The sequence below is a fragment of the Belonocnema kinseyi genome, chromosome 3 (genome assembly GCF_010883055.1).
Source record: "Belonocnema kinseyi isolate 2016_QV_RU_SX_M_011 chromosome 3, B_treatae_v1, whole genome shotgun sequence".
NCBI classification, from domain to species: Eukaryota; Metazoa; Arthropoda; class Insecta; order Hymenoptera; family Cynipidae; genus Belonocnema; species Belonocnema kinseyi.
Window position 1 is genome coordinate 118877044 of NC_046659.1, and position 27085 is coordinate 118904128.

Genomic DNA, 27085 nt, shown 5'->3' on the forward strand with positions numbered 1-27085 from the left:
AAATGTTTAGCTTTAGAATTCGAATTTTTCAATTTCGCCATGAAACATGTTTGCGAACCAGGGAAAAACCGGGAATTGATTTAAAAAATCGGAAATTTACTTCTGATAGTAGCAAACCTAAGCAAAAGGAATGTTTTACGTGTAACTGGAATTTTTTCAAAGAATTAAAACTGGAATCCTTCTTCCAAATTTTAGAAAAAAAAGAGTACTGTCTTTTTCAATTAAAAATTAATTTATTTCAATGTAGAATCATGTATTTTGTTAAAAAATCGATTTTTTTTTGTAGAAAATTATTTTTTTCTTTGAAAGTTAATCTTTTCGCTTAAAATTTTGTTTTCGAAGAAAATTTAAGTATTAAAGTTAAATATTCATAATTTTAGTTAAAAATATTCTTTTAAGTTAGAAATAAATTTACTTGGTTGAATAGCAAACTCTTCTATTAAAAATTAATTTTTTTATTGAAGATTCATCGTTTTAATTAAAAATGTATTTCCTTGGATGAAAAATGAGCTATTTGATGGAAAACTTGTTTTTTCTTGGAATGAAAAGGAATTTTTTCAGCGAAAGTTTAACTATGTTTCTGAATTTTTTGTTTGTTTGGTTAAGAATTCATTTTTCAAAGGAAAACTTAATTATACGATTTTTTATGGAAAATATATCTTTCCTGGATGAAACTTCAACTATTTGGTTGAAAATTGATATTTTTTATTTGGAAATTAAACTAGTTTGAGAATTTATCTGCTTGGTGAAAAATTCGCCGTTTTTGCAGAAAATTAATATTTTTCGTATAAAATTCAACTAGTCCAGTTGAAGATCCACGATTTTAGTTGAAAATTCATTAGTGTTGGTTGGAAATTGATCTTTTCTTTTTCAAAATTCAACAATTTGGATGGAAATTTGTCTTTTTTAATTGAAAATTCAACGATTTCATTGAAAATTTACATTTTTTTGGTAGAAAATTATATGTGTTTAACATTTTTTCTTTTCGGTTAAAAATTGAAATACCCCAGTTAAAAACCCAGTTAAAATCTTTTGTTAATATTTTTTTTTGTTGAATATTCCGTAATTTTAGTTGAAAATTCATTTTTTTAGGTTGTAAATAAAATCACTTGTTTGTAAATTAAACTATTTTGTTAAAAATTCATATTTTTGATGAACATTCATTTTTTGGTTCAGAAGTTAATTATTCAATTTTTATTTCAAAAGTCATCTTCTATAGCTAAAAGTTAATCTTTTTTGTAGAAATTAATCTTCTTGGTAAAAGATAATTAAAAATTCAACTATTCAAGTTAAAAACTTACAATTTTAATTGAAAATTTATCACTTTGTTTGAAAATGTATTTGTTGCTTAGAAAGTTAGTTTTTTTATGGTTTAAAGTTCATTATTCAGGTTGAAAATTGAAGTATGTTTTTTAAACTATCATTTTTTGTTGAAAATTAAAGTTTTCAACTAAAAGGTTGGTTAAAAATTCATATTTTTTAGTGCAAAATTTAGCCATGAATTAAAATGTTTGCGTTTCGATTCAGCAAATATAATTTTGACAATTAGGACAGGAAATTATAGGAAATTTTGAACATTCCTTTGTCCAAATCATAATTTGTTTGAATTAGAAAATTTTGTTTCAATATAAATTTGCCAGAAATTGAAACTTCTTTCTTCCAAATTTGATGAAAAAGTGCTTAATATATTTCTGAAATATAATAGGAATTTTTGGAAATAAATATAATCGTGGCTTGGAACAGGCTATTTCCCTTAAAAATTTTTTCTCACATTGAAAGATCGAATTTCTGTGCAGAATTATAAATCATACTTTAGAGCAAGTAAATTTCATCAAGAATTATTTATTTTCATCAAGAAAAATCCCTGTTTAAATTCAGAATTATAATTCTTTTCTAGAACTTCCTCTTACAAATCAGAAATATTTAGAAATCTTTCAAAATTGACCGGAAAAAATTAACAGCTAAACCGTAAATGCCCGGAAATTAAAAATAATTAATCGGATAGACACCCTGATATTGTAAATTGTACTTTTTTTCATTTTTTTTTTTTTTTTTTTAATAAACTATTTGACATTGTTTTAGGTTCACTTTGACTTTATGGATCCACCCGCGCCTGAGACGCTGATGAGAGCCTTAGAATTATTAAATTACCTCGCAGCCCTCGACGACGATGGAAATTTGACGGACTTGGGCGCTGTGATGGCAGAATTTCCACTCGATCCTCAGCTTGCAAAAATGCTTATTGCTTCCTGCAACCACAATTGCAGCAACGAAATTCTCAGCATAACTGCCATGCTTTCAGGTAAGTTACTCTCACGAGAGTCAATGCAGGTGGTATTATTATTTTCCAATTATTCATTAATCCATTAACCATTGTCGAACGATGAATTTGATTCTTGAAAATTGTTGTATTTTATTTGCGCCTCCATTTGGTTTGAAATATTAAAAATTTGAGTTAATGGGTTAATTAGCAGACTTATTTTTTCAATGATATTTTCGCCAAAATGCGGTTAATTAATTGCCCAAGATTTACTAAGTAACTTCAAGAGTGAGGTAACATGGTGATGTATTGATGATTGATATGCTATTAGTCCCACAGTGTTTTGTGAGACCGAACGAGGCCAAGAAATTGGCTGATGAAGCCAAGATGCGATTTGCACACATAGATGGCGATCATCTCACATTGTTGAATGTCTATCACGCCTTCAAACAGAGTAAGTTAAAAAATAATATTTTTATTATCTATCATTTTCTGCGATAAAAAGTATAGCAATTTCATTTTATTTCAATCATCACGTATTTTATCGATTATATAAAGGACCGTACATAAATTAACCCTCAAATTGCATACATTGTAAAAATCACAGTAAAGTGCATAGTGGGTGTTAAACACCCCAGTGTACTTAATCATGTATTGCTTAACCCCTATTGAATATTTTTTCACATTAAAATTATCCGATATAGTTTAAGGTATCTTTTATAAGGTAGAGTTGATTTTATAGCCATTTATTTATTTTAAGTTTGTTAACAAAATTATTGAGAAAAAAAGTAAAAAAAATGGGGTTTTTTTACTTAAAAATTCATAGCTCACGCAAGTTTAATTATTTTAACCTGAAGATTTATTAATATACTTTTGAAATAGTTTACTTCCATAGAAAAAATACTGCAACATAGGTCCTTTCAAAAACTAAGTGCACACTGGGTGTTAGATACCCCACAATTTTTCATAAACCCTTACCATTATAATTCAAATGCCAGGATTTTGATCTTGTAATATTTTTAACACGGGATCTTTTTTTAACGAAATAAAACAATGTTTCAGATATAAAATTAAAAGTTTTAAATTTATTTATTTTAAACAAATAAGAATGTGTTTCTACCATAAAAAAGTACTTTTTAACAATATAAAACTTCAACCAAAGAGATCAATTTTCAATTTAAAATATGAATTTAAAAGAAGAATTGATTTTTTATTATTTTTATCCAAGAAATATATAATTTAATAAATAAAATGTCACGCCTTTGAAAAGAGTAAGTTTTTCAAAATATTTTGAGAATTTATCATATTCTGTTATAAAAAGTATATTAATTTCATTTTATTTCAGTCATCACGTATTTTATCGATTACATAAAGGGCCGTACTTAAATTAAGTAACGGATATATATTTTATTACTGAAAATTTTAGTTTATACTTAAGTTTCCACTTGAAAAAACGAATTTTCAACTCGAAAAACTTCGAATCTTCAACCAAAGAAATGAATTTTTGAATCAAATTGATGAATTTTCAAGCAAGAAGAACAGTTTTCTACCTAAGAAAATGAATTTTCAAACAAGAATATAATTTTTCGAGACAAAAACAAACTTTCCAACAAAATTGCTCAATTTTCAACTTTAGAAACGAATTTTAAGTTAAAGCAAAAATATTGAATCAAAAATCGACTAGTTGAATGTTTGAATAAAAAGTGGAATTTTCAACAAAATAGTTCAATTTTCAAGCAAAGAAATTAACTTTCAAGTGGAAAAGTTTCTTTTTTAAGAAAAAATGGGACAGTTAAGTTTTAAGTTCAAAAAATTAATTTTGAATGGAGAAAAAAATCGAATTTAAGACATAAATTTTCCAACAGTAAAATAATTATTACCCACAAAAAAAACAAAGTTCCAACAAAATATTTAAATTTTTAAGCAATAAATTTAATTTGAAAACAAATAATTTAATGTTCAAACTAATAATTTTCTACTGAAAAAATTAATTCAAAATTAAAAAGAATCAAGCTTGTAACAATAAAAAAAACCAACTTTGAAAAAAAAACAGATCAATTTTCAACAAGAAACGGTTACATTATTAGTTTAAAAAATAAATTTATAACAGCAAATAAAATTTTTTCAGCAAAATAGTTAATCAACAAAATCCATCAATTTTTAACCATATAGATGAATTTCAAGCTAAAAAGATCAATTTTCATCGGAAGATGAAACGTTTAATCTTGATCTAAAAACATAATTCAAACTATATTAAAAAAAAATTTGCAAAAAAGATGCATTTTCAACGAAAGAAATGAATTCTTGATTAAAATAGATTAATTAAAAAAAGAAAAAGAATAATTCGGTACGAAAAAAAAAGAAATTTTAACTGAGAAAGGTCAATTCTTAAGCCAAAAACATTAAACAAAATTCTTCGAGTTTCAAATTAAAAGAAAAATTCAACTAACATGATACATTTCAGGCTTCAGTATAAAAAATTAATTTTCAGCAAATAAGCACTTGAATTTTCAACAAAGTATTTCAATTATCAACAACAAAAGAAAAAGAATTTTTAACCAAAATAGATACTTTTTCAAACAAGAAGAATAATTTAATTCCAAAAACAGATGAATTTTCAACTGAAAATGGTCAATTTTCAAGCAAAAAAAAAAAGAATTTCAAATCAAATTGTTCAATTTTTAATGAAAAAAGAAATAAATTTTCAACTAGAAAAGATAAATTTTTAACAAATAATTATACAATTAAATTCTCAGTTAAATTTTAGACAAAAAATGAAACAGTTAAATTTTCAATTTAAAAAATCAATTTTTAACAACAACAAAAACAATCGAATTTACAACATAATAGTTACATTTTTAAACACAAAAGTAAATGCACAAACAACAAGAATAATACTCTAATATAATACTCTAAAGCACGAAAGCAATTTTCAACTTTAGAAATGAATTTTAATCTAAAAAATAAGTGTTCAACTAAAACTGGAACAGTTAAATTTTCCATTAAAAAAATAAATATAAAAAAAATTGAATTAACAACAAAATAGTTACATTTTCAACCAAAGAAATGAACTTACAAACATAGAGAATAATATTCTTACAAAAACGAGGAATATTCAACAAAATAGATGGATTTTCAAAAAAAAAAAAAAAAAGATAGTGTTTAAAAAAAAAAGTTTAATTTTTGGCCAAAAATGGAATAGTTATATTTTCAGTGAAAACATGATTATCAACTGAAAAAAAGAAGTTATAACAAAATATTAAAATTTTCAACAGGAAAAAAATTAATTTTCAACGAAAGAGTGGAATTTACAATCCAATAACTGAATTTTTAATAAAAATAGATCAATTTTAAAACGAGAATAATAATTTCATATCAATCAGGACGATTTTTCTTCTACATAGTTGAATTTCCAACTAAAAATTATACATTTTTAACAAAAAATGGAACAGTTAAATTTTCAGTTCAAAATTTTTTTATTTTTAACCAAATATTTCATTTCATTTTAAACCAAATAAAAAAATTTTCAACAAAAAAGATGAAACCTCAATAAAAAAGAAATAATATTAGCAGTTTCAAACTAAAAAGGATTGTATTAAATAAAAAAGAGAGTGTCTTATTTGTTTCTATTAATAATTAAGTTCGCATTTGAGAAGAATAACTAGAAAAACTGTTTAAAATAAACATTTAAATTCATTGTCAGGTTGTCGACAAATGTAGTGAAATAGTTTTTTATCGATAGAATAATGATTTTTGATCTACTTATTTAGACTTTTTTTTACAGAAAGAGAATAAACATTTAATTTTTCCCACTGAAACCTTGAGCATAAAATGCAATTTTCAGTTAAAAAATGTTGTTTTTTTCAGTTGAAAGTTCATATTTTTGGTAAAAACTTTTCCTTCTTGTTTTAAAACTAATATTTTTGTTAAAAAAAATTTTTTCATTTAAAAATTAAACTACTCCATTCCTGGTTAAAAAATCTTTTTTAGTTGACATATTCAACTATCTGGTAAAAATTCTTTGGTAAAATCGTAATTTTTAAATTACTTTTTGATTGAAAATGTTACGATGGCATTCATGTTTGAAAAATTCACCTATTTCATAGATAATTCGTTTTTTCTGCAAATTAATTTGGTTGAAATTTCGTCTTTTTTTAGAAAACTATTTATTTGAAAATTACTTTCCTTGATTAACAATGCATTGTTTTTTGGTTGAAATAGAATTTTGTCTTAGTTGAAATTTCGGCTTTTTGGTAAATATGATTTGCTTGAAAATTCTTCTTTCCGTTTGAAAATTAATTTTTTTTTGCTTTTTTATTAATTTTTTTACTGAATTCTTGTTATTTGTGAATTCACTTCTTTGTTTAAAATTCTAATTATTCTGTAGTAAATTCGATTGTTTTCTTTTTGTTCAAAATTAGATTCTCGAATTTAAAATTTAACTGTTTAATTTTTCGTTAAAAATTATATTTTTCAGTTGAAAAGTCATTATTTCCGTCGAAAATTGTTTTTTTTTTTTTTTTAACTAAAAATGTAACTATTACATTTTTGGGCAAATAATTATTTTTTTATTTTTAATATTCATTTTTAAGTTGAAAATTTTGTTGATTTTTTTTTCAGTTCAAAATTCTTCTTTTTTAGTAGAAAATTATTCTTCTTGTTTGAAAACTTATCTATTTTGGTAAAAATTCATTCTTTTGGTTAATCATTTAACACTTTTATTGAAAATTCGATTCTTTTTGATCGGAAAAATCTTTTTTATTAAAAATTTATCTCTTCTAGTTGAAAATTTATATATTTTTTCGTTAAAGATTGAACTATTGTGTTCATTTTTTTTTTTGCTTCAAAATGGACTGTTTTCAGTTAAAAGTTCATGGTTTTTTTTGTATTAAATTATTTTTGGTGTTTCAAAAAGCATCTGTTTTGGTTTAAAATAATTTATTTTGTCTTTCTGAAAATTCTAATATTTTGTTGAAAATTCATTTTTGAAATTCCAAAATTTAACTTTATCATTTCCGATTGAAAATGTATGTTTTTAATTAAAATAAAATTTTCTTGGTAGTGGTTAAAAATTTAACTATTTCGTTAAAATTCGTTTCATTTTTTATAGAAAACTAATATTCGTTGAAAATTCAGCTGGTTGGTAAAAAATTCAACTATTTTGTTGATAGTTTAATTATTTTGTTGAAAAATTAACTGTTTTGTTAGTCTTTTAATTTCGAAATTTAAAACGTTTTAATTTTTCAACTACAAATGCAAATTAATTCGCGGTTTTTAAAATTAACTGTAGTTAAAGTATTAAAATTTTAACAGTCATTGATTTTTGTCGTTGAAAACTAATTTTCTTAACTGAAAATCTGACTAATCCATTTTTTGTGAAAAATCATTATTATATAGTTGAAAATACATATACTTTATGGAAAATTGGTCTTTTTTCGGGACAAAATTAATCTTGGTAGTTGAAAATTTATATTTTTATTTCAAAATTCCACTTATTGATGAACAAATAAATCAACTTTGTAAGAAATTCAACAATTTCGTTAAAACGTCACTTGTTGTTGAAAATTTGACTGTTGTGTTGAAAATTCATTTCTTCGCTTAAAAGTTTTACCAAATCGTTGAAAATTAATTTTTTAACTGAAAATTGAACTGTTTTTGTTGAAAATTCGCTTTCTTCTTCTTTCTTTGTCTTGTGTTGCAGAAAGTTAATCTTATGATTGAAAATTGATCTTTTGAAATTTTTCTTGTATCGAAAATCCATTTTTTTTTAACTGAAAATTTAAAGATTCCATTTTTGATAGTAAATTTATCCTTTTTAGTCGAAACTAAAATTTCAGTTTTTTTTAGAAGATTAATCTTTTTATTTTAGAATTCAACTACTTGGTTTGAAAGTTGAACTAATTTATTCAAAAAAATTTTGTTTCGTTGGAAATGCATAATTTTAGTAAAAAATTCATTTATTTTACTGCAAATGTAATTATTTTTTTTTTTTTTGTAAAAAAAACTTTTTTTTCATGAAAATGTAACTTTCATATTTTAATAAAAATGTATCTTTTTTTCATTGAAAGTTCGTGTATTTTATTGAAAATTATTTTTTTCAGTAGAAAACTAATCTTCCCGGTTGATGATATTTTGTTAAAAATTCGACTTTTTTTAATTCAATTTTTTTTTGTTTTGAAAATAAGAATATTTTGTGTTTGAAATATCAAATATAACATTGTTATATTTTGCTTAAAAATTAGTTCCTTTGTAGAAAATTCAACAATAGGCTTAAAAAATCATTTTTTTGGATTTAAGCTTCATTAATTTAGTTTAATATTTATCTCAATTGAAAATTTAACCACTTCAGTTGAAGATTGATGATTCTAGTTGCAAATTTATCTTCTTGGCTGCAAATTTAGCTATTTTGTTTAAAATTCGTTGAGTTTGGTTGAAAAATAACTTTTTAACTGAATATTAAACTATTCAATTTTTAGTGAAAAATTGATCTTTTTAGTAGAAAATTTAACTAATTAGTTTAAAGTTGATCTTTTTTAGTTGTCAATTCAATTACTTCTTTGAAAATTCGTCTTTTTAGGTAAAAAATTGATCTTATTGTTTAGCAATTCTCATTTTTTTTTATTGAAAATTCAACTATTTGATTCAAAGTTCATATATTTTGTTGCCAATTGAACAATTTTGTTACAAAGAAATCTTTTTTTGGTTTAAAAATCACATGAGTCTAATTTAGACTAAAACACAATACGTAAGAGCTTATTAGTTTTATTTGAAAAATATCTACGTGATTATTAATGCAAATTGATGTGATTTGACCGTTTTTTATTTTTCTCGAAATCGAATTTTTAGTAGCTGGAACTGCTACCAATTTATAAGAATCTCTGGTTTTTTTCAAAATCAGAATTCGACAAAGTTTTCTGAAATGTGTCCTAAATTTTTTTGACAGATATGGAAGACCCTCAGTGGTGTTACGACAACTTTGTAAACTACCGATCCTTGAAAAGTGGAGACAACGTGAGGCAGCAGTTGAGCAGAATTATGGACAGATTTCATTTGAAGAGGACCTCAACCGACTTTACGTCCAAAGATTATTACATCAACATTAGGAAAGCTTTGGTGAACGGTTTCTTCATGCAGGTAAGTTTTTTTTTTATCCAGTTAGCATAGCAGGGTGTCCAGCGACATTGAAAACCTTGAATTCCCCTTGATTTTTTAAAATGTTTTTTATGAAAGAAATAGCTTGTTGAGAAGGAATATTGCTACTGAAAGATTTTTAATTTACTTTAAATTTATTTTTTACTTTTGAAAAATTCTATACGTTTTTAGTTTTGTCTCCGCTAATATAGAAGGTGAAAGTATGCATTTTTTGTGATATTTAACTTAAAAATTGTCAAAATTATTAGTTAAAAATTTCAATGTTAATTCAGTTTCAGAATTGGAATGAGCCATCGCTTTATAATATTTCGTAGAATAATATTTTTAAGATTTAAAAATATTTAAAAAGGTTTTTGAACAATTTACCGATATTTTACGGATTTCAAATATTTCACAAAGGATTTAAAACTTACAAAAGATTTTAAAGATTTTAAAATTAATTCTAAGATATAATTCTGAGATTTCAAAAGATTTGGCACGATTTCATACGGATTTCAAAGGAAAACAAGAATTCCAAAGACTTCCAAAGATTTAAAAAGTTTTCGAAGATTTTAAATGATTTTAAAAGTTTTGAAAATATTTTAGAAGATTTGAACAGATTTGAATGAGATTTCAAAGGATTCAATTCTTTTAACATATATATTTCACAAACAAATATTTAAGAAAATTTTCAAAAATATTTCAAAAAATTTGGCAAAGATTTCATAAAGATTTGCAGCATTTTCAAAGATTTTAACTCTTACAAAGAATTTAAAGCTTTTAAATAGGTTATAGTAAATCTTATTTCTAAGATTTTAAAAAATTTTGCACAAAATAATGATATTTTATTGATTTCAAATTAATACAAAATATTTCAGAAAGGTTTCACAAATATTTCATTAAAATTTCATTCAGATTTCAAAAGAATACACAAATTCCAAAGATTTCAAAAAGGGTGAAACCTTTTGCTTCAAAGAATTTGAGAATATTTGAAAAGATTTCACTAAGATTTCAAATAATTCAATGATTTCAACAAATAAAAAAGATTTCACAAACAAATATTTTAGAAAAATTTCACCAATATTTCAAATGATTTTACAAAAATTTCGAACATTTCATAAAGATTGTAGGAATTTCAAAGATTTTAAATATTTTAATAATTTCGAATGAATACAACAGATTTCGAAAAATATTTCAAAAGATTTGACTAAGATTTCACAAAGATTTTGAACTTTTCCAAAGATTTTAAAACTTATAAAAGATTTACAAAATTTTAAGAAATGTATACCGGAATTTCTAAGATTTCTAAATATTTTACAAAATTTAAAAATATTTGAATGATTTCAAATGAATACATAGGATTTTAGAAAGATAAAAAAATATTTCGCAAATAAAATGTTTTGAGAAAAATTTCACAAATATTTCAAAAGATTTAATAAAGATTTAACCAAAATTTCACAAAGTTTTCGAATTTTTCATAAAGATTGCAAGGATTTCAAAGTTTTCACAAAGATTTTAAAAAGAATAAACCAGATTTTTAAGATTTCAAAAATGTTTGCACAGATTACAAATTTTTTAATGATTTCAAATGAATACAAAAGATTTCACAAATATTTCAAAGATTTCATGAAAATGTCATAAAGTTTTCAAAAAAATACAAGAATTCCAAAGATTTCCAAAAAGGATACAGTGAACCAGAAATCAAAGATTTAAAAACATTTTGCAGATTTGAAACGAGTTCAAAACCTTTCAAAACATTTCAGAAGATTTGAAAAGATTCCACGAAGAATTGAAATAATTCAATGATTTCAACAAATGAAAAATATTTCACAAAGATTTAAGAAAAATATCATAAATACATTTTTTTTAAATTTATCTGTACTTTAAGTAATAAATAGGGAACAAAAACGATTTGACAAAATTATTTAAATCAGTTCAACATTTCAGAATTTTCAGATTTTAACGTTAAAACTTGAACGGTTTCAATTTGAAAGTCTTAGTCATTAAACAAAAGTGAACTTGTGACTGAAAGTTTATAAACTATTTTCAAATTAAAAATATCTTCATAATAATATATTCTTAATTAAAGGATTTTATTAAATTTAAAATATTGTTTCAGTCTAAAATATTCCATTTTTAACCCATTTAATTTGAAATGTTTAATTAAAAAAAAAAAAGTGGAAAACTCATCTCTTTGGTTGAAAAAATGTCCTATTTTTTTTTTAATTCTTCTTTTTTCGGAAGTAAATTAATGTGTTGTGCGAAAAAGTAACTTTTCTACTTTTGGTTTAAATTCGAATCTCTTATGGAAAATTAATCTTTATGATTGAAAATTCGTATCCTTATTTTTACACTGCATCTCTTGGCAGCATCTGCATTCGTTAAAATATCAAATGCTACATTTCCTGTCGAAAATCCATATTTACAGGTCAACTACTTTGTTGAAAATTTACATACTTGTTCGAAAATTTAACTCTGGTTACAAATTTTAATAGTTTGTTAAAATTTTTTTTTTTTAAGATGTTCACCACTGCGTTTTAATTGGGAATTCTTTTTTTTTTTTTTTTAATGCAACTCTTTTTTGTTAAAGATTAATCTTTTTTGTTTGAAAATTTCACCATTCAGTTTAAAATTTATATTTGTAGATTGGAAATTTAAGTATTTGGTTAAAAGTTAAACTATTCGGTTGTAAATGTAAATCTTTCATTAAAAAGCCAAATTTTTAACAAAACAGTTAACACTGAAAATGAAAATGTTTAATTTTCAGTTTAAAAAAATGAACGAATTTTCAACCAAATAGTTACATTTTCATTCAAACACATAACATTTTAACAAAATAGTTCAACTTTTAAATAAGTAGATATGTTTTCAACCAAAAACTAAAAAATATTTGAAGAAAATTTTTTAATTTTTAACCAGAGATAAATTTTTAACTAAAATAATGAATCTTCAACCAAAAAAAAATAATTTTTAAAAGGTCTTTTAACCTTAAAACAATTAGAGAAATGTTCAACAAAAAAGATTAATTTTCAACCAAAGAAAGAAAGAATTTTGAACAAATAAATTAAATTTTCAACTGAAATGATGAATCTTTAGCACAAAAAATATTCATTTTCACTCAATTAGTTTAACATTTAACCAAGTAGTCGAATGCAAACAATTTTCAGTCAAGACAGACAAAAAAAATCAACTAAATTGTTGAATATTTTCAAAAAAAAAACTGTTCCCTTATAGTTTAAAAATCAAGTAATTGGTTGAAAAATCTTCTTTTTTGTGAAACATTAATCTTATTGGTTAAAAAATAATCTTTTGAACATAGAATTTATTTTACAACGAAAAAAAGTTTTCTTAAAATTTAATCTAAAAACAACATATTTCCTTTCCTGATCGATTCAGCGACTAGAAGTACAGAGCCTATCTAATGTTAAATAGATTCGATCTCCTTTGAAATAATTTTTATAAAACTGTTTTTTTGTTCTTGTCGAAAATTAATTTTTTTAACAGAAAAAACAACTATGACACTTTTAGTATAAAATTAAATTTTTAAATTAAAATGTGATCTTTTTTCGTTAAAAATCTAACTAATTTATTAAAAGTTTACGGATTTTGTTAGAAATTCGTCTATTTTAGTAGAATATTAATATTCTTGTTTGAAAATTCATCTTGCTGATTGAGGATTCAACAATTTTTCGGACAATTCTTATTTTTTCAAAATTAATTTATTGAAGTGAAAATTTGACTTTCCATTTTTGGTTAAAAATTTATTGTGTTTTTTTAAATTACAATCTGTTTTGGTAGAGAACTCAGATATTTTCTTTTAATTCAACTTCTTTAAATTGGAAATAATTTTTGTAACTAAAAACGGAACCATCCCATTTTTTCGTTGAATATTAAGTTCATAATTAAAGCTTTATCTGTTTCTGTTTAAAACGAACCTTTTTGATTGAAAATTCAACTATTTTTTTTCAAATTTCTATATATATTTTAAAAAATTAATTTCTATAATGGTAAAATTTACTTATATCACTTTTGGTTGAAAAATGATATTTTTTAGATAAAAATCATATCTTTGTTTGAAACTTTCTAGATTTTGTAGAAAACTCGTAATTTTTGGTAGAAAAGTAATATGCTTGGTTTAAATTAATATTTTTCATTAAGGATTCAGTCATTAAAAAAAATTCCTTTTCAGATTGTCAAAAGCCAATTTCTTTAAAAGAAATTTCGATTCTACTATTTTTGTTGAAAATTGATATTTTAAATTGAAAATTGACCTTTTTTATTTAATAATTCGATTTTTTAATTTTTCTATTTTTGGTAGAAAATTAATCCTTTTGGTTTAAAGTCGACCCTTTTTTATTGATGATTGAACTATTTGGAAACAAATTCATCTGTTTTCATACAGTATTTGGAAATTCAGAATTTTGTTGAAAATTCGTCATTCTTGGTAGAAAAATAATCTTCCTGATTGAAATTTCATCTTTTTTTTTCGAGGATTCTGTTATTTTGTTAAAAATTCCTTTCTCTGTGAAAAATTAATTTATTGAAGAAAAAATTCGATTACACCATTTTTGATAGAAAAATGACATTTAAAAAAAATGGATCCTTTTTTGTTAAAAATTTAATTTTTTTGAAACCGTCTTTTTCAAGTAAGAAATTAATCTTTGCGGTTGAAAATTCATCTTTTTCATTGCGGGTTCAATTTTTTTTTTAAATTCCTTCATAGTTAGTTAAAAATTAAATTTATGTAAGATAAAATTGGATTGTACCATTTATGCTAGAGGATTGATATTTGAAAGTAAAAATTGATCTTTTTTAGTTGTAAATTCAACCTTTTGTTTGAAAAAGCACATATTTCGATAAAAATTCAGGTTTTTGGTAGGAAATTAGTCTTCTTGGTTGAAAATTTCTCTTTGTGATTAAGAATAAAACTATTAAGTTGCACATTCCTTTTTTTGTTTGTTAAAAATTAAATTCTTTAACTGAAACTTTAACAATCCCACTTTCGGTGAAACATTGAAATTTCGAATCAAAAATTGATATTTTTGTATTGAAAATTCAATTATTTGTTTCAAACATCGTCTTTTTTATATAAAATTAATGCTCTTGGTTGAAAATGTATCCGTTTGTTTGAAGGTTCAACTGTGTATTATCAAATTCATCTATTTTGATAAATTTCAACTAATTTGTTCAAAATTTAATTGTTTGTTGTTTAATATTAATTGTTTTAACTGAAAAGGAATAATCCTATTTCTGGTTCTATATATTTATATTTTTAATAAAAAATTTATCTTTTTTAGTTCAAAATTCCACTATTTGTTTGAAATTTAATCTTTTTGATTGGGGATTCAGCTATTTTATTAAAAATTCAAATGTACAATTTTAGGATGAAAAATTATTTTTATAATTGAAAATTAATTTTTTTAGTTGAAAATTCGTCTTTTTGGTAGAAATTTAATTTTATGGGTAAAAAAGAATCTGTTTTTTATTATTTTTAACATAGATGTACAAATTCGATTTTTTGTTGTCTTATTCAGGAAAAAATCGTCTTGCATAATTTACTATAAAAAAAATTTATCGCTAGCGATTCTGATAAATAATATATAGAACCTGCTTGATTTTAAGTGAATTCTATCTTATTCTAAATACTTTTTTATAATATTGTTCTTGGATTGAAAATTAATTAAGTTGAAAACAATTTAAATCTGTATAAAGTCTCTTACAATTTATAATAATAATTTTCGTATAGAAAGATTATTTTAAAAATAACAAAAAAGGAGTAAAATAATAAAAAATTTAATATAATTAATAAATTATTAATATAATATAGTTACGTACTGCAAGATTTATGAATAGTTCTTAATAAAAAAATTTTAAGTTAAAAATAAATAATTTTCATTTTTTATTAGTTCACAACAAAGATATCAATCAAAAAATAATGCTTCCAATAGTAAAATTGCGTACCTACAAGATATTGTGTACTTTTCACAGATTTAATAAAACTCACTGATGAAGGCCACAATTGTGTACCGAAATGTTTGAAACAACTTAATTAGTTTCAATTCACCTAACTTTAAAGCCAACAACTTACATCAAAAATGTCTACAAAATTCTGTTATTTATTTTTAAAAATTTTCTTAATAGAAAATTAACCTTTTTGATTGAAAATTAATCTTTTTTGTTAAAACTTTTACTGTTTCGTGTCAAATTCATCTATTTTAGTTAACATTTTTAATAATCTGTAGAAAATTTAGGTTTTTTTTTATTGAATATTAACTTTTCTAAACTAAAAACTGCATTATTCTATTTTTGTTTGAAATTTGACATTTTTTATTGAACCTTGATTTTTTAAAGTTAAAAATGGAATTATTTGTTTGAAAATTTATGTATTTTGTTAAAAATTGGTGTTTTTTGTTAGAAATATAAAACTTCTTCCTTGAAAATTCATATTTTTGATTGAGAATTTAACTATTTTGTTGAAAGTTCCTTTATAGTTAGTCAAAAATTAATGTATGTAAGCTAAAATTGGATTATACCATTTTTGGTAGAGAATTGATATTTGAAGTTAAAAATTGATCTCTTGTAGTTGAAAATTCAGCCATTTGTTTGAAAATACACATATTTCGATGAAAATTCGTTATTTTTGTAGGAAATTAGTTATCTTGTTTGAAAATTCATCTTTGGAATTAAAAATTGATATTTTTGGGTTCTTGGTTGAAAATACATGTGTGTGCTTGAAAGTTCAACTATGTATCATCAAATGCATCTATTTTAATAAAATTTCAATTAATTTGTTGAAATTTAATTGTTTGTTGTTAAATATTAATTTTTTTAACTAAAAAGGAATGATCCTATTTCTGGTTTTATATATTTATATTTTTAATTAAAAATTAATTTTTTCATTTAAAAATTTGTCTTTTTGGTAGAAAATTATTTTTCTTTGTTAAAATCTTATCTTGTTTATTGAGGATTCAACTATTTTCTTGCTTTTTAACATAGATGCCCAAATTATATTATTTCTTTAAAAAAATTTTTTTTAATAGAAAATTAATCTTTGTGATTGAAAATTCATATATTTTTTTTAACTTTTACTATTTGGTGTCATGTTCATTTGTTTTAATTAAAATTTTAAATAACCTGTAGAAAATTTCATATTTTTTATTGAAACTTCATGTTTTTAGTTAAAAATTATTTTATGGGTGAAGAATTAATCTGTTTTTTATTATTCTTAATATAGGTGTCCAAATTTAATTTTTTTGTCTTATATCAGAAAAAACGTCTTGCATAATTTACTATAAAAAATGTTCATCGCTAAGAAATTTGGCTATATAATGTGTAGAACCTGCCTGATTTTAAGCGAATTCTATCTTATTTTAAATACTTTTTATATTATTGTACTTGGATGAAAAATTATATTATTTGTTAAAAAAGATTTTTTAAAATAGAAAATTAATCTTGTGATTCAAAATTCATCTTTTTTGTTAAAACTTTTAATATTTGGTGTCAAATTCGCCTGTTTTGGTTAAAATTTGAAATAACCTGTAGAAAATTTCATTTTTTTTATTGAATATTAACTTTTGTATACTAAAAACTGAATTATTCTATTTTTGTTTAAAATTTGATCGTTTTTATTGAAACTTGATCTTTTTTAGTTAAAAATGGAATTATTTGTGTGAAGACTCCCGTATTTTGTTGAAATTTACAGTTAGTGTAACATTGGTGTATTTTTAGTTGTAAGTTAATGTTTTAGTTATTATTTGCATTCAATATAAACATTAATATTAAGTATTATTTCTGTGATGCATGGAATTTTTTATAAAATTTCATTGCTGATATAAAATGCGGTAGCAACTTATTGAGATTTTGAGGTCAATATTATATTTTGCAATTCAAGAGGGAACTGCTCGCAGCTGAAAAATTTAACAAAAAGTAGTAGGATGAAAACATAAAAAGCTATTTTTTATTTTAATCCTCATTAAAATAGTTTCTGTTTTTTTTTTCACCAAAAATGTCATAAATTTGAATGAAATTTTTGTGAAATTTGTATGAAAAATGTCAATAATTTTCAGTTTTTATTGCCTCAAGTGGACATTTTTTAGACAGTTTAAAAATATTTTGATGAGTTCAAATGAATATAAAAGATTTTAGAAAGATTTCACAAATATTTCAGCAAGATTTCAAAAGAACACAATAATTTCAAAGATTTCAAAAAGGGCAAAGTACAGCAGATTTTAAAGATATTATTAAAACATATCGAAGATTTGAAACGATTTCAAATAATTTTAGAAGATTTGCAAAGATTCAAGTAAGATTTCAAATAATTCAATAATTTCAAAAAATTAAAAAGATTTCACAAACTAATATTTAAGGAGAATTTCACAATTATTTCAAAAGATTTGACAAAAACTTTCCAAACATTTCGAACATTGGATAAATATTGCAAGATTTTGAATGATTTGAAAAAGGCGTGTTCACCAGATTTCCAACATTTCCGAAGATTTTAAAACTGAAAATTTCGAAGATTTTAAAATATTTTAAAACGAGTAAAAAATTATTTGAAATTAATTATTTTTAAAATGTAAACCAGGTTTCTAAGATTTCAAAATGTTTGCAGTGCACCAGATATCAGATGGTTTCAAAACATGTTATAAGACTTGAAAATATTTTACTAAGGTTTTTAATAATTCAATTAAGAAAAATTTCATAAGTATTTCAAAATATTTGACAAAGATTTCAAAGATTTCGAACATTTCCAAAGATTGTAAAACTTTCAAAAGATTACAACGTTCAAATATTTCAGAAAATTTTCATACAGATTTCAGAAGAACACAAGAATTTCAAAGATTTTAAAAAGAGTTACAGTACCCCATATTTAAAAGATTTTAAAACATTTTGAAGATTTTAAACGGTTTCAAATATTTAAAATATTTCAAAAGAATACGAAATATTTTGAAAACATCTCAAAGAAGTTGAAATAATTCAAAAGCTTTCAACAAATTTGAGAAGATTTCAATTATTTCAAACGAATGCAACAGATTTCAAAAACAAAGAAGAAAGCTTTCACAAATATCTCAATAATCTCATCAAAATTTCAAGATTTCAAGGATTTTAAAAGTTTCAAATATTTTACAAAAATTAAAAAATATTCCAAAACATTTCAAAGACGACTTATGTTCGCAAAAATTTGAAAATTTATTTAAGGTTCTGCTTTCTTTAAAAGTCGTTGATCAATAAAAAATTAAATGGCTAATTTTTTATATCTATAATAAACGATTATTATTTTATTATTTGATTAAAAAAAAAGGATACCTGGAAAAATATGACTAATTGACCTGGAAAATCTTGAAAACTCTGGAAAAGACATTGAATTTCGTTCCAAAAAATTGCTGGATACACACTGTATTGATATCTTTGTTTAATTGATTCGCTAATAGAATTTTTTATCTTTGAATTAGGTTGCACATCTGGAGAGAACGGGCCACTACCTAACAATAAAGGACAACCAGGTAGTTCAGCTTCATCCGAGCAGTTGTTTGGATCACAAACCAGAGTGGGTAATTTATAATGAGTTCGTCTTGACCACGAAAAATTACATCAGGACAGTTACTGACATCAAACGTAAGTCTACAATATCATTGTTTATAATATCTAGGGCTCGAACAAACATTTTTCACGGCCAAATTTTAAAAATTAAACTCTGTAGCTAAACATTTTTCCAGCTGAAGTAATAAAAACTGAGCTGCAAATTAAAATAGTCAAAGTGGAACTTTTTAATTTTAAACTCTTCAGATTTAAGTTTATTAATTAATCAACTAATTATTTAAATTTATTCATTAAAAGTTAATTTTTGTTAACTTTTATGAATTCTAGACTTTAGAAATTCAGATTTAGTACAAAAAATATAAATTATATCAGTTTAAGTAATTTTAAGCTAGAAACATTAAAAATTAAACGAATAATTTTTTTTATTAACTGAATTTTTCTTTTAAAAAAAGTAATTATTATTTTTATTTTAAATAGTCTTAAAATCCTTAAAATGCTTCGAAATTTTACATAAAAAAAACTTTGAAGCATCTACGTGCTGTTTCACACTTTCATATTTTAAATTATTTAAAAAGTTTTTTTCAGAATTGTCAAACATGTTTTTAAATGTTTTTAATTTTTGTCGAATTTCTCCTACAATCTTTTTAAAAATCCTTTCAAATTAAACAAATTTCATAAAAATCTTCCACGTTAATATTTGATAATTTTGAAAATATGTCTTAATCTTTCAAAATATTATCTTAAAATTAATTTTTGAAAAAAATAAAAAAGTCTTTTTCAATTCGCAAGGAAATTAATTTTGAATTTTTTTAAAACTTCTAAATATCTTTTTCTGACTGAAATTTTTTCTAAGAATAATTATTTGTTCAATTTATACATCAAAATTGAACAATATTAATTAAAATTTTTTTTTAACGAGCAATTAAAATTGTAACGTTCAAAGATTAGTTTTTTTTTTGTTTAGTTTTAATGTTAATTTTTGTCGAATTTCACCTACACTTTTTTTGAAAATCCTTTCAAATTAAATTTTGTTCTAAAAATCTTCCACATTATTTTTGGATAATTTTGTAAATATTTCTTAATCTTTTAAAATGTTTTTTAAAAATTAATTTTTCAAAAAAAGAAAGAATTGATTTTGAATTTGCTAAGGAAATTAATTTTGAATTTTGTTTGAAACTTGTAAATATCGCTTAAACTTAATAGACTTAAAAATAATGAAAATAAGTGATTTAAAAATAAATATTCAAAACTAAACATAAAAACTAATCTTTGAACGTTACAATTTTAATTGCTCGTTTAAAAGAATTTAATTTGTAAATAAAATTGTTGAATTTTGATTAAAAAATATTTATAAAATTATCAAAAAATAATGTGGAAGATTTGTAGGATTTTTTTTTTTAATTTGACAGGATTTTCAAAAAATGTGTAGCAGAAATTTCATAAAAATTAAAATCATTCCTGAATGATTTTAATATTTCTCAAATTTCTTCCACACATGTGTTCAATTAATTCATCAAAATTGCTTATGTTTAGTTTTCAATATTTATTTTATAATTATTTATTTAAAATAAATAGTCAGATATTTTTAAATAATAAGTAATTGTTCTTTTTCTTAATTAAAAAATTTCAAAATCAATGGTTTAAAACGGGCATTTTTTAGACTGAAATACTTAAAATTTAATAAAAGCCTTGAATTATGAGTATATTATTTTGAAGTTATTTTTAAATTGAAAACAGTTTATAAACTTTCAACCAGGCGTATATATTTTTTTAAACTAATATGACTTTCTAATTAAAAGAGTTTAATTTTTGACGTTAAAATCTGCAAATTCTAAAATTGTAAACTGAATCCGAATAGTCTAGTAAAATCAATTATTATTTATTTTGTAAATCTTAAAGTTCAGTTCAATTTTAAAACTCAATAATTTATATTCACAGTTGATCAACTAAAAAATGTTTTTTTTTTTTTATCCAAAAATTTCAATTTCAAACGCTTCTAATTTTTAATGGTTTAAGTCATTAAAACTGCATTTTAAAAATCTTAAAATTAAAATGTACACTTAAAAGTTAATTTTTTAAATGTAACATTTTAAAAGTGATAGATTTTCCAATTAAGCATTCTAAACTGAATGACATAATAATTAAAAAAGATAACAATGTCACGAGAGCGGCGCTATCGTCGAAATTGTGGCTTCGGTTTTTTCCGGTACTTTTCGGCCTAATTCGGCAAATTCCGCTGCGTTTAAACGGATTATTTTGAACACATGCCACGAGGCGGCGCAATAAATTCAGCTTTGTTCGAGCGGGAACTTGAAATTTTTCAATTATTATGGATTATTTATTTATTCTCTAGGACTGAAAATAACTTTTCTTCATTCGAACATATTCTTAGTATAAGTAATTTATTCGTATTAATTCAAAAAAATAGAATATAGTGTTATATAAATTAAGAATAAATAAGGCACTGAAAATATGATAAAGATAATTCGGTATAAAATATAGATCTAGAAAGAATGGGATGATCTTACCATTTTATGACCAATTTTACGGTTTTTTATACATAAATCAATAATATTAATAATATTAATAATGATAGCATGGAAGTAATTGAAGTTATTGATTGAAAATCCTAACCATAAAATTCAATCTTTTTATTTTTATAATGAAAACTTGTGAAAAGCAAAAAAATTAAAAGTTTTGTTTTAATATTGTATACCTAAAGAGGATAATTCGAATATTTACATGAACATTCTGGACAATTCAAAGAATTCGTTTTATGAAAAAAAAATTTACTTTATTTTCATATTTCTATTTAAAAAACAGGAAACTAAAAAATACTTCAATATAATATCAAAAAATGTTTTCTTTTACTATTTTATTCATAAAAAGTATAATACTTGGAATTTTTACGTAAGCATTCCGGACAATTTAAAGAATTCTTTTTATGCGCAAAAAATATACACTCTATATTTATATTTCTATTTAAAAGATAGAAAACTAAAAAATGCTTAAATATATATTTAGCTAATTAATCAATTAATTATTTAATTAGTAATATTATTGACAAAATTAAAAGTAAATAAAAATATTTCTGCAAAATTATTTTTTGCAAGCAGGTATAACTCATATACTTATATTAATATATACATTATATATTAGGGCGGAGTGAAAATGATCAAATTAGTCGAATCGTTTGAGCTGAGCGAAACAAATTTGTGGGTTGGTATCCAAACTTTGAATTGAAAATAAAAATTTTTTACAATTCCAAAAAATTTCCCTATTGCTTCAAAAATTATGGCAAATTTTTTCTATGTACAATTTTTGCTAGTGAATAATAATAAAAAATATAAATTTTTTGAAAATGGAAAAAAGGCATGTTTTTTTTTTGTTTGAGTGCTATGCACACATTTTCTAAAAAGTTGAATGTGTCGAACCTAAAATTTCTTCAGTTTGAATCAAAGAAACATGCTATTATTTTGTTTGTTCGGACAAAAAAATTTAGTGGTGTTTGAAGCATTCAAAAATGGCCAATTTAAGTATTTTTTTTGCGATGTTGACTATTGGTTGGGCTAAAAATGTTTTTTTTTTTTAAACAAAATGACAGCATGTTTCTTTGACTCAAGGTGAAGCATTTTCAGGATAGACATACAAGAATTTTTTAACAAGTTAGTTGAATTTTTAACAAAATTTCTTTTCTGTTAAATTTGAACAAAAAACAGATGAATTTTCAACTAAAATATGAATTTTTAAAGAAGAAGATTAATTTTTTACCAAAAAAGACGAACTTTCTACAAAGTGCATGAATTTTAACCAAAAGCCAAGTTTTTTATGACTTTTTTAACCAATTAGTTCAAGTTTTAAATAAAATGAATTAAACCCCCAAAAAGTTCTATTTTTAATCAAAAAGATGAATTTTCAATAATACAGTTGAATTATCGACGAAAAATGGTGATTTTTTTAAGAAAATAGTTAAATTTTTAAGAAAATAATTAAATTATTAATAGAAAAGTTCCACGTCTAACCAAATAGTTAAATTTCTTAACCAATGGTCGAATTTTAAAAGAGGATTAAATTTCAAACAAAAACAGTTGCTATTCTTTTAATCAAAGTATTCGAAAAAAGATGATTTTTCAAGAAACTAGTTTTAATTTTCGAACAAAATATATTAGTATTTTTAAGCAAAAATATGCATTTTTGAGCCAAAAAGACAAATGTTCAACAATACAGTTTAATTTTCGATCAAAAAGGTAAATTTTCAATAAAAAAATACCAATTTTCAATTCAGAGGGATGAATTTTCTATCTAAAATGACGAAACTAAAAAAAAAAACAGTTGATTTAGCGAGCAAAGAAAGAGATTTTTCAACAAATTACTTAAATTATGAAACAGAATATATGATATTTTTTTTAACAAGCAAGTTGAATCTTGCATAAAATAATCAAATTTTCAACAAAATAGTTGCATTCGTAAGCAAATAGTTGAGTTTTCGACGAAATGGTGCAATTTCAGAAAGAAAGGATTAAATTTTAACCAAAAACCGTTTCATTTTCAATGAAAAAGTTGAATTTTTAACCAAATAAATTACTTTTCATAAAAAAAAGAATTAACTTTGATCAAAAAGAGAGGCATTTCCAACAAAAGAGTTGAATTTTTCAGAAGAATGTTTGCAACCAAAAAGATGACTTTTCTACAAAAAAAGATGAAACTTTTTTCATTAAAAAGGACGAACTTTCTATCCAAAAAGAAAAATTTTCAAAAAAACAGTTGAATATTCGAAAAAAGATGATTTTTCAAGGAAGTAGTTTTAATTTTCGAACAAAATATATTAGTATTTTGATGCAAAAAGATAAATTTTTGATCCAGATAGACAAATGTTCAACATTACAGTTTAATTTTCGATAAAAAAGACAAATTTTCAATTTAAAAAATACCAATTTTCAATTAAGAGGGATGAATTTTCTATCTAAAAGGACGAAATTAAAAAAAAAACAGTTGAATTTTTTACCAAAAAAAAAGGATTATTCAACAAAATTAGTTAAATTATGAAACAGAATATATGATTTCCTTTAAAAAATAAGTTAAATTTTTCACAAAATAATCCAATTTTCAACAAAAGAGTTCCACTTCTAACAAAACAGTTGAGTTTTCAAGGAAAAGGTCCAATTTCAGAAAGAAAGGATTAAATTTGAATCAAAAATAGTTAGATTTTCCATGAAAAAGTTAAATTTTTAATAAAATAAATTAATTTTCATACAAAAAAGAACTTTGACCAAAAACAGTCGCATTTTCAACCAAATAGTTGAATTTTTCAGAAGAAAGTTGAATTTTTATTAAAACAGTTTATTTTCAACCGATAAAGATTAATTTTTATCTAAAAGTATGCCACTTCCACCAAAAAAGGTGAATTTCCAATAAAAAAAGGTGGATTTTTAAACAAAACAGTTGAATTTTCGACAAAAAAAGATTATTTTTAGACAAAATAGTTAAATATTTATCAAATAATTAAATTTTTACCAAAATAGTTGCATTTTTAACCAAAAAGTTCAAATGTAAACAAAATGCTGGAATTTTTAAACAAAAAATATTAAACTCGAACCAAAAACAGTGGAATTTTCAACCAAACAGTTGAATTTTTAAGCCAAAAAGATGATTTTTTTAGAGGACAGTTGAATTTTTAACAAAATAGTTTATGTTTAAGCAACAAAGATGAATTTGCAACCAAAAATATGACTTCTACCAAAAAAAAAGATGAAACTTTTAATCAAAAAGGACGAATTTTCTGAAAAAAGAGACAAATTTTCATCAAAAAACTTAAATATTCGAAAAAATATGAGTTTTCAAGAAAGTAATTTTAATTTTCGAACAAAATAGATTAGTATTTTTAAACAAAAAGGTGAATTTTTGAGCCAAAAAGACAAATGTTCAACAATAAAGTTTAATTTTCGATAAAAAAAAGATTATTCAACCAAATTTGTTCAAGTATGAAAAAGAATATATGATTTTTTTAACAAAAAAGTTTAATTTTCTTCACAAAATAATCAAATTTTCAACAAAATAATTTATTTAAATTTGGAATTTAACTAAATTTTATTAAATTTTTTAATTTATCTTAATTTCGTTTAAATTTAAAGTTCAGTTTTACAAAATAATTTTTGAAATTTCATCACAATTCTAAAGTACGAAAAGAATTTTTTTTTAATTTATTTATTCATTATCTCGAAAATTTTTCTTTTCAAATCAACCGTAAGAAAAATTAAGTAATTTCAAAATAATAATAAAAATATAATATTTTTAGGCTCTCTTCAATTTGAATATAATAATGTAATAATAATCTTTGCTCTAATTAAATCATAATTTATTATTTAATGTTTCTTATTTTCCAATAAAAGAAAAACGTTTTGAAATTTTTTTCTTTGTGAGATTATTGTCGCTGACTAAAGTGTGATAATCGAATTGATTATATTTCAAGCATACGGAAACAATGATTTTATCTTATTTTTTTTTCTTCAAAAAATTGATTTATCACGTTTTATTCGCTTACTCCTTATTTATTCTGATTTTAAACAAGGAATTTGAAAACAAATTTTATCGTTTTTATATTAGGACAGGGGGTTTTTGTTAAAAAAATTGGTTAAGAAACGATTTTTTTTTTTTTTGGGTAGAAAAGTATCTTTTTCTTGAAAGTTAATGTTCTTGTTTAAAAATTCTTTTGTTTGGGTATAAAAATTCTAGTATTCTAGTTAAATATTTTTCATACTAGTTGCAAATTTATCTTTTAGGTTGGAAATTATACTCGTTTGTTAACGATTAGTTTTTTAAATTAAATATTCCATAATTTAAGTTGAAAATTCTTTTTTTATGTTAGAAATAAAATTACTTGGTTGATAGCATGGGAGTTAATTATTTTCGGAAATTTTAAATTTCGTCAAACTTAAATTATAGCAATTTAACAATTCGGCAATTTTTGTTGTTGCTAATTTATGATTTAGTTATTCTTTTTTTCGTTATTTTGTATAAGTCCCGGATATTCAAATACTTTTAAATATACTGATAAAGAGCTAATTTTTTTTTATGTTGCCGCTTTACAATATAATGCTACTATATAATAAATATAATTATTATATATATAGATGATAAACAAGGAATATGATAAATCCTTAAATATTTTTTCTATTACAATAAAATAACCAACTCTTTAATGTGATATTTTTAATCAATCAGACATTGTAACGAAGCTTAAATATTTTAACATTTGTATGTCACTCTTAAAGAAAGACCATTAACTAATATTTTTTTATCTTTGGAAACACTTAAATTATTGGAAATATTATTTTTTGAAGTGCTACAATAAATTCATGTTGAAATTAAATTCCGCGAATTGAGAACAAGAGAATAAGTATTATCATCTTGTATTTAAATTCATGGAAATATAGTTTTCAAAAATTCTTGAGAAAATTTAGAAGATTTCTAAATATTTCAGGGGTGTCAGAAAAAAATCTAGAATATTTTAAAGAACTTTTTTTATTATATAAGATGTTACAAAATATTATGAAAAATTCCAGTCTTTTAATAAGATGTTTAGAACTTTTAGAAGTTGGAAAGGAATCAAGAAATATTTGATGAATTTTCGAAAATGTTTCCGAGTTTTCAAATGTTTGTAATCTATTTTAAACGTCTTCAATTCCTGAAAATATTTTTAACTGGCACGAATTTTTCTCAAGATTTTCAAATATCATTCCAAATTTAAACTCTTGGAAACTTTCGAAATTCTTTTAAATTCTACTAAATATCTCTTGAATTTACCCGAGTTTTGTTCGTTTTTATTTTGCAAACTTACCAAATTGAAACATTTTGCTTTAAAATCTTCTAAACTATTTTAAAAAATTTTAGAAAATCGTTTGTTATGTTTAAAAACCTTTTTCCATTTTCTCTTACAGTTCATTTTTCGAAATAAAAAATTATTTAACATTTTCACACGAATATAAGAAAAAATATTATTTTTTTTAATCTTGTCAGACCTTCTAAACCTTCTAATTTCTAAAAACTATTTTTTTTTCGAAAAAATGATTAATTTTTCGAATAAAAAATTATTTTAATTATTTCTAGAAACCTGAACAAATATCTTTCATTTTCGTGAAACTTTACAAAATTAAG

At 22.5% G+C, this 27085-nt stretch overlaps 1 protein-coding gene across 1 annotated transcript in view; it reads left to right on the forward strand.

Moving 5' to 3' along the window:
- LOC117168753 (putative pre-mRNA-splicing factor ATP-dependent RNA helicase PRP1) overlaps positions 1-27085 on the forward strand; it is a 49265-nt gene that overhangs the window by 9800 nt on the left and 12380 nt on the right. Inside the window, exons 3-6 of the mRNA XM_033354505.1 lie at positions 2083-2302; positions 2592-2714; positions 9204-9394; positions 18844-19006. Coding sequence (XP_033210396.1) covers positions 2083-2302; positions 2592-2714; positions 9204-9394; positions 18844-19006 — 697 coding nt within the window. The remainder of the gene's footprint in view (positions 1-2082; positions 2303-2591; positions 2715-9203; positions 9395-18843; positions 19007-27085) is intronic.